At 26.9% G+C, this 9659-nt stretch overlaps 1 protein-coding gene across 1 annotated transcript; it reads right to left on the minus strand.

Annotated features, from left to right (window-relative positions):
- Positions 1-76: 76 nt before the first annotated feature.
- Positions 77-9396, minus strand: LOC122498966 (cytoplasmic dynein 2 intermediate chain 1). The gene is made up of 16 exons (XM_043606979.1): positions 9253-9396; positions 8203-8859; positions 8025-8144; positions 7628-7818; positions 7401-7548; positions 6496-6636; positions 6133-6273; positions 5721-6023; positions 5482-5654; positions 5172-5391; positions 4904-5055; positions 4685-4833; positions 1563-1621; positions 829-983; positions 614-746; positions 77-352 (listed from the first exon to the last, which is right to left on the minus strand). Exons 1-16 carry the CDS (start codon positions 9262-9264, stop codon positions 233-235), a joined length of 2874 nt encoding a protein of 957 aa, XP_043462914.1. The 5' UTR covers positions 9265-9396; the 3' UTR covers positions 77-232.
- Positions 9397-9659: the final 263 nt, after the last annotated feature.

A 9659-nucleotide genomic window follows, 5' to 3' on the forward strand; every position in this document is an offset into this window, starting at 1 on the left:
ACAATAATAATAATAATAATATTAATAATAATAATAATAATAATAATAATAATAATAATAATAATAATAATAACAATAATAATAATAATAATAATAATAATAATAATAATATAATAATAATATTAATAACAGTCTTTGGAAACCTCAAGAGTTTTATATGATATAAATAAATTGTAATTTTTTAATGATATTTTTGGAACACGTGAATTGCTTGTTAGAAAATCCATTTTTTTTATAAAATTGTGAAGTATCGCAAAAAGTTATTAATGTCTTCAAAAAAATCTTGTTGAGAATTGTAGAATTCTTTGCTTAATTTGTGAACTTCAACATTTCCCATCTCAGTACCAATTGCCTGTAATTAATATTTCTTTTTCATTTCTACTCTTCTTTTTAAATTTGTTTAGAATGAAAGAAAAATAGTTTATAAATAAATAAAATATATTTCATCTAACATTAAATTTAAAATAAAATTATTTCAAATATAATGAACTAAATGAAAAATATTTAAATAAAAACTAGAAAATGAATAAATATGTAATTAGGAAATTATAAAAAATGTTTAGTATATTGAAATAAAAGATTTTATAATTTAATAAATATTAAATTTCATTACCAAATACTGATTAGCCAAATCGTGACTAGAATTGCAGGGAGATAATTGAATGCATTCTACATTATCCCAACTTTTTGTAGATATCGAATAAGCAGGAGAAGTATCACTGTTGCTTAAATCCCAAACATGTATTCTAATAAAATTTAAGTAGAAAAATTTATGAAGTGTTTAATAATACTTATGTATAATTAAAAATAATTATAAAAAATACATACTGCGAATTAATGTCAAGAACAAACAGCGTGAAGGGTTTCGATTTCGACCATTGTATTATTTTGACAGCCGATTTGTAATTTTCGTTTCTTAATTGTAGAAGAGATTTTTTCACATTTAATGAATGAAGACGTACAGTACCATTATCGCAACCTACCTACAAGATCAATTTTCAATTTTTAAAATTTCTTTAATAGTTTTCAATATTATAAAAACTATATTTAAAAAAGTCTATTAAAAGGAATGAATATAATAAATTTGTAAAATAGTATATTAATCAATTTTGTGCATGTGGCGAAGCTTCGCCTACAGTTTGTTCCAAAAAAAGTGCTCGTTCAAAAATTGGCAACTGCTAGCACTAGTTACGAACGATATTTTTCATAACGCACCGCGTTATGAAAATAATTTAAATTTACGTTATTAAATGAAAGAATTGAAAATTCTGCACGAAGAATGTAATTTTTAATGTCAATTGTTTTTATAAAAATAAAGATAAAATATATATTTAATTTTTAAATTCCTTCCTCTTATGAACTCTTATACCGGTTTCATTTCCGAAATAGATAAATTAAAAATTTCGCCTAATAGAATTAATTAACAAATTGTAACCAATGTACAGACAAAATTCTGATTTTATTTATATGGATAGATAGATTTCATAGTTAGAGTAATTTACGCTACAAAATTTATTTATTAAAGTTAATAATGCATTTAATTGTTATAAGAAATTACTCACCAAGAAAAAAGATTGCTTAAAAGGACATCTCTCGATACAAGTTGCATTGCCAGACCAATCTATAATTAAAAAAATTTTAGAATGTCAGTTATTTTTCCTTTGCTATACTTTTTTACTTGATTGCTTTATTTAAATTTCCATACCGATTTTTAAGATTATTTTCTGGGTCAGTCCACAAAGAGAAGGTTAGATTGACAGCTATGAAAATCTAATAAAAAAGCATGGAAATAATTTAGATAATACATAGTTCTTGATTGATATTTGTAAAAAATGAGCTAATTTACTTGTACAAATAGATTATTATCTATGTCACTACATTTTATTTACATTTTTCTAAAAAGTTTATAAATATTAAAAAATTTATTACTACTTAATGTAAAGTATTTACAATGTCGTTTCATATTATGTGCTAACTTTTTAATTTTATAATATACATAGAAATATGAAAAATTTTACCTTTAAAATTCAGTTTCATGATTTTCAGTGATTTTATTCACTTATTTCTTCTCAGGTGCAAGATTAAAAAATCCAGTTTTGGTCTTAATATACATAATATTAAAATTCAAAATGGCGTATCTTCAACAATTTTGAATTTTTTTAGAAAAAATTTGGGGGAAAGAAGTCTCTTATATAGAACTATAATCCCACGAAGTTTTGCGCAAATCGGCATAACAAAATCGTGATATTTCTGACGTGAAATGCCTCTAATAAATTTTTTAATATTTATAAACTTTTTACAAAAATGTAAATAAAATGTAGTGACATAGATAATAATCTATTTATACAAGTAAATTAGCTCATTTTTAACAAATATCAATCAAGATCTATGTATTATCTAAATTATTTCCATGCTTTTTTATTAGATTTTCATAGCTGTCAATCTAACATTTTCTTTGTGCTACTCAACTTAAAAATCAAAATTCAAAGTTAAATTCAAACATTTTTTAATAATAATTCTCAAAAATAAATTCTATAGATAGAGACCTACACTTTGTGCGAAGCGCATAATCGCATAATTTTCAAAAATTGAAAGAAAGTTTAAAGTTTTACGTATTATAATGTTTATGAATAAAATAAGGAAATAAGGAAATTTTAGGAAAGTTTCGGTACTGTGTGGGTAGGGTCTCAGACATATGTTTGTAAAATAATAAGTTGATATTTTAAAAATTGAGTGAGATATAAAGCTTTAAAGATCTGAAGTAAGGTTCAGTTAAGTCCGGCTTCCTGTAGCCCGGAACAAAATTTCGTCTAATGAAAGAGTATGATAAAATTTTAAACTCGTTTTTCTTAAAACAGCATTTTGCAAATCGGTGATCGCACTATTTCTCAAAAACTACTGCACTGAATCTCCGATTTTTCTTGAGTTTAGTGGGCTTTTTTAATACATAAAAATCTACTCCTCACCTCAATAGAATGATTTCTTTTTTTAAGAAAGGGGTCGTCCATAAAGCATATGATATTTGAAGGAGTAGGGGTGTCCATAAAATATCATGCTTCATATTAATCATTATTGGAAAAAGTATCAAGATGGGGGGGATAAAATTTCGGAAATTAAGTATGCTTTATGGATGACCCCAAACAATATCTTTTTACAGCTGAGAACCAACAGCATTTTTTTATCTTTTACTTTAACTAAATTCGTTTGAATTTTGTATTTCTGAGAAACCAGCTCCTTGTTACCGTGGTCATCGCAAAACATATTTCTTATGATGACCTTTACTCTATATTTATAGAGAATAAGTTGCTTTATTTAAAAATGTTTGTGGTTTTTCTTAAAAAACATTAACATAATGTTAATTAACATAATGTTAAAAGCTTTATTTGGGTCCTTAATAACGTTTTTCTTTCAAAAGCATCAATTTGCACTTTTTAATTTTTCAACGCATAATTTCGCATAATAATCAGTTTTTCAGGGCATAATCCAGTAATTTTCAGCGTCATAAAATACTGTCCTTATCTATAGATATTAAACATCATTTTTTACAAATTATAAGATTTTTCTAAAAAAAAAGTCGCAACGACTGTAGGTGAAGTATAATTTCAGGGTGTCTAACAAATTAAGAAAGATGAATGCCCTGACGTTTCCATAACTTTTCCATGACATCCTTAAAAGGATTCCCTGACATATTACTAAATGTAGATAACTTAATATATATTAAGTAACTAGTAAATTAAAGAAGAATACGAACATTTATTAATTAGTTTAAGAAAAAGTATAAATTTCCTTCCGAATTTATATTGGTCTATATTAAAATTCGATCCTTGGAAGGTATAATAAATAACAAAGAATATTTTTTGTCATTCTTTAAAATTTATTGTCAAAAGTAAACAGCTTAAAATTCAGGCTCATCTGAATAATAAATGTTAACAACACTTTAAAACCATAACAGCACATAAATTATAAATAAATTAAAATTGATTTTACATAAATAATTAGGTAATTATTATAAATTAACGTTTATTTATTTATAATTTATGTGTTGCTATAGTTTTTAAAGTGCTGTTAACATTTATTATTTAGAGCGAGCCTGATGATGATGACGAACCAAGTCATCGAAACGTCGCTTTTTACTTTTGACAATAAATTTTAAAGAATGACATAAAAAATATTCTTTATGTTATTTATTATACCTTCCAAGGATCGAATTTTAATATAAACCAACTTATTAATTAGTTTAAAAATAAGCGACAGTTAAGGCTCATACAACTCGTTTTAATAATTTTATTACAAAATAAAAAAAAGTTATTTTTAACTGAACAAATGCTTTGGTTTGGACGAATATTTTGCACTAGTTTTCCATTTTTCAAAAGCTACGAATAAAATAATTTGTTTTAAAATTCCAGAAAATAAAGGAGATTCCATGACTTTTCCATCCAAAAAATCAATTTCATGACTTTTCCCTAACCTGAAGAAATTCCCTGACTGTTAGACACCCTGATAATGGACTGACCCTTCTCTTATTTATTTCTTTCACTAGTTTTTAACTTTCAATTCCATCTTTTAAAATAGAGAATTCCAATTTTAAATTTTATATTTCTAATTTTTTCCTTTGTTTATATACAATTTTGTAATAATATTATATTTTGTTTTCCTTCTATTTATTTGTTTTCAATGAGCTTACCCATTTCGTCTTCTTTGTAATTCATTGGATTAGTTCTTCCTCCCACACTATTGGCATGTAAGATACTATTCGAATTTGTGGAAATAAAAAGATCATTATTATTAATACTATCTACAGTTAAGTCGAAAAATCTTCGTAAGTGATTCTCCCTGAAAAAGAAGAACAATTTTGTACTTTCTGATTATTATTAACTGAATTTAATAATTAATATAAACCTACATATCAGTTTTCTTAAAAGATAAAGGCACTTCTTGGCTTTTTGTCAGTTTTATATCGCCCCAGTGCGATACTCCATAATCCCCAGAACTCTTTATCATCGTACTTAAAACGCTCCATATTATTAAACTACCATTTTCGTCTAAACTACAAATCTATAATTATAGTTTTCATTTTTATTAGAATTTATTATTTATTTACTTTTTGATCATTTAATTAATTAGAATATACTTTTATTCAATTCATACGAAGAAAGAAACGTCTCACTTACTTGAATTGGTAAAAACTTATTATTAACGGTATCTAGGGCTTCTTTTTCTACTTTTGATAAAATACGTAAGGCCACGATTTCAGACTTATGTCCGTCAATTTCAAAATTTCCCGTTGTTGTGTAAGTTGGTGAACGTATCACCCAATCAATTTCATTTTCCTTGTAAGTCACTTTTTTATGCCACATTTCATCTTCTTTCAAATTCCAAATGTTAATCGATCTGAAAGAAAATGTAAAATTTTATTTTTTAAATATGTTTTATTAAAAAAGAGGATTTCATTTTTCAAAAGTAAAATTGTTCTTTTCTCACCCATCTTGTAAGCCAGCAAAAATAATATTATAACTAGTTGGATGAAAACAACATGAAGTTATTGGACTTTGTGAATAAATTATTTTGGTTGGTCTTGATGGCTCGGAAATATTCCATATGCATCCAATACAACAATCAATAACATAATCTTGCTTGTTTGATGTCTCGATATCCTGAAACAAGAAAATATAAATGGAAAGGTGGCAAAAGAAAATTATGAATCAAAAATATTCCTCTACCTCGTCTCTTGGAGCGTGAATCGTGAGAAGAACTTTATTTAATATCTCGGAGTATATAATGGCAGTTACAGATCTACCTGTTAAAAAAGTCAGTGAATTTATCGAGAGTTTTATACAGCCCGCACTAAAAGGCATATCATGATTGTTCTTTTGAAGAATATTTCCACCAAATCGTCTTTCTTCTAGAAGACAAAGCATTACTTTTCCCGTTCTTTCCAAAAATTCATTTAACTGCAAAACATCGTACGGTGGAACAACAGTTAAATCTAAATCGTCTTCGTTACTACCAACGCCAAATTGTTCCTGAAAAAAATTAATAATAATTTTTTTTCATATTTAAATAAAAGTTTAATAAAATTTAATTTTTCATATATATTTTTCCTTAAATAAAAACATGTCAAGAAATAGAAACCTTTCGAAATAATTTTATATCTTCACTGGTAGTCAGATTTTTCCTGCACGTTATTGGAAATTGTGTCCATTTGCTACAGGATTCAATTTTTTCTGTTTGAGTCTCCTCCTCCAGATTATCGTCATTAGTTTGAGTGCACATCTAAACTCAATTTATTTATATTCCATTATATACAACTTTTCGGGTTTTTTTTTATAGTTTCTACGTTCAATTCGTTACAAAAATTTGGTATTTTGATAAAATTATTATGTGTTGTAAATAAATTATAATTTACCTATTTATTAAATTTATTATTTATTTAAAATTTTCTATTCAATTTGATTATAATTTAATAATTTTAATTAAATTAGAAAAATTTCATACCTGTTGCGTGTTCAATTTCCCATAATTCCTAATGAATTCGTCATAAGCAATTGGCGCACTTTCGTATAAGGACCATTCAACATTGTCTAATTTAATCATGGTCATTAGTTCCTCTCCTCTACTTAGTACTTTCCTCGTTTCCTTAAAAAAAATTATAATTAAAATTGATCTTTTTTAAAATCAAAATATATTTTAATGCATTTAATATTTAACTATTATTATAATAATAATTTTTTCTAATTGTGTTAAATGATCCTATACCCAAGACTTTTTGATAAATGGAATCGGAGATATGAAGTGATAATATAGAGGTGTAATTTTTGTTTCCAGCGAATTTTTATTGTCCAACAGTCCAACTTTGATGGGCTACAACTTCTAGAAAAGTGTTTAGAAAATTTTTTAATTTGTACTAAATGAAATCTTGAACTTTCAGCTTTAAAATAAGACCAAGAACACTTTAATCTGTCCATTTGTTTCTAAGTTATGAGTAAATAAATTTAATAATGCACGAAAGATTTTAAATGTAGTGATTCAACTGTTTCGACGAAAATAAATTGTATAAAATCGTGTTTCACTTAAAAAAGTGCTAATTTTATTAATAAAATAAAAAAATATTATCAATTGAAAATCCCACAAATAATGATTTAATTACTGTTAATTTAAATTCTTTAGAATATTATACATGTGTTATCACAATAATAAAATTTATAATTCGAGCGCCAGACGAGCAAACAGTTATAATTATATACTATACAAATTTCAAATTTTTCTAAACACTTTTCTAGAAGTTGCAGCCCATCAAAGTTGGACATTATTACATAATTAAAATTTTATAATTATATTAATCTCAAATATAAAAATAATTTAATGTATAAAAGGAAAATATTTTACTACAAAGAACTTACCGTCTTTTCCTTCTGAGGATTAGTTATTTTGGAAGTTTCAGAAATTTGAGAAATAGGAGGTGATTTTGCAAAATCTCCAGACCTTGCGTCTTCAAATCCTTCATCCATTGAAAGAGGTAAAGATTTATTTTCTGACTGCTTCTCCTCTCTGGAAAAAAATTATAATTATTCAATATTTAGAAAAAAATATTTTTTATTGAGCGATAATAATCTATATATGTGCAAACCTAAAAGTCTGATTTATGGGATGAGTTAATTCAGTCAAAGGCGTTTTTGGACGACTCGTTAAATTTGAATCTATTACCAATGATTCAATTCTCGCTGCTCTTTTTCTGGCTTCTGCTAATTCATAATGACCAGAGTCCAACATTCGCTCTTCTTCCGTTTTACGAATTTCATAACTGTTCACAACTCTTTTCTGAAATTTTTTGATTATAATTAATTCAAGGAATATTCTTACGAGGAAAAAATTGAATGATTCTCAATTTATATTTTTCGGTTTCGAAAGAAAGAGAAACAATTACAGAGATATTAAAAGAATTAAAGGAAAATAAATAAACGATAAAAGTTTAAAATAAGAAATGTAAAGTAAAGATAAATTGTGAGATGTAAGAAATTAATTACCCTTTCGAGTGCTTTCATTTCAATTGGTTCTAAAATAGGACTGTCTCTAGATTCATTAGCTTCCTCGCTAATTAGAGAATTATTACTGTCTGTACATTCCTCAAAGTCGGATTTATAACTCTGTAAAAAAAGTTCAGTTAGAAAAAAGAATTTTCATAAATTATTTACAAGTACCTACTTCAAAATCGTCCTCATAGTCAAAATCTTCATCTGAATCGGGCTTGACTGCACTATCGAAATTTTTGTTTGGAATTGCAGTATGTAGAACTCTCACTTCACTTGGACTTAAAGTTCTCGACTTTCTACGTTCTCGAGAAGATGGCCTCTTATTTTTGCGGTCATCGGCTCTATCATATTTCTTAGTTGGCAATGCTTTAGAATCTGACAATTGTCTCGTTGATAACGATTTGAGTTTACTCGTATTACTTTCAGGCACAAATATTGTGCTCCTACCACGTTTTTCCGAAATTTTAATTTTTTCCTTCAATTTACTGGAGCTTTCTGTTTGCTTCGTGTGCTTCGTACCCTGTGTCTCACTTTCTTTCACTTTAGTTGTTCTACTAACATTTAAAGGTGTTCGAGACGATTTGGAAAGTGACTTTGACGTATCACTTTTAACAATTGCTTTTACTTGAGAAATTGTGCCATTTGATCTAGAAGTCTTTTTCACCACTGATGATAAATTGATCCCACTGCGTTCTGCTTTTGAATTAACATCTGCATTTTGAGTGATGCGAAAAATTTCTTTCTCCTTCTGATCGGAAATCTCTCTAGTTCTTGATTTTGTTTGTGAACTATGTGCATTTTTTGCATCGAAAGTCTTTTTTATCGATCCCTAAAATAAAATTATTTATCAATGTATTATTGGAGTTTATGGTTTAAAAAAAAGAAAGTGTAAAATAAATAATAAAATCGATAAAAAAATGACATGTGACAAAAATAATCTCTTTATGTACAAAGTTAGAATTTGTAGGAAATGCAAGTTAATAATAATTTAACCTTGCAGTAATTTCTTCAAGATTATGGACTATTTAATAGTTTATAAGATAGGGTCGATAAATTGTGTCAAACTTATAAAGTAAAATTCTAAAAACTATTCAATTTGTAAGTGCAACATTGATAATGTTAAAAGAAGTGTCATGTAAACAAAAATTGTCTAATGTACTTTTAATTTAAAAAGGACCATTTTATACTATAAACACATATTAAAATTAAAAAATGGACTTACTTTATTAGACATTTTGTAGCTAATTGATTTGTTTTGACATTTCTATTCGTAGTGAGGTAGCCATGACACAACTGTTATGCCCTTTCTCCAATATGTTCCTAAATCTGTGTCTGCGTCGGTTGCTATAGCAACACATGCTAAAGGCCTTTCTCCAATGGGTTCCTAAGGGCGGTATTCATAGTCCCGACTTAAGCAAGGACTTAGGGTGCAATCCCATGTGAGCAGAATTCGTCGACCGAAAGCAGAAAATCATGAGAGTGAAAAGAACAACAATATCTACCTATCTCTTTTGCACTCGTGATTTTCTGCTTTCGGTCGACGTATTCTGCTCACATGGGATCGCACCCTTAGGGTGGAGTCCCATGACAGCGTTTTGCGTTGCGTCGTAATGGGAGAGAAAAAGACGC

The sequence above is a fragment of the Leptopilina heterotoma genome, unplaced genomic scaffold (assembly GCF_015476425.1).
Source record: "Leptopilina heterotoma isolate Lh14 unplaced genomic scaffold, ASM1547642v1 Lhet_162, whole genome shotgun sequence".
NCBI lineage: Eukaryota > Metazoa > Arthropoda > Insecta > Hymenoptera > Figitidae > Leptopilina > Leptopilina heterotoma.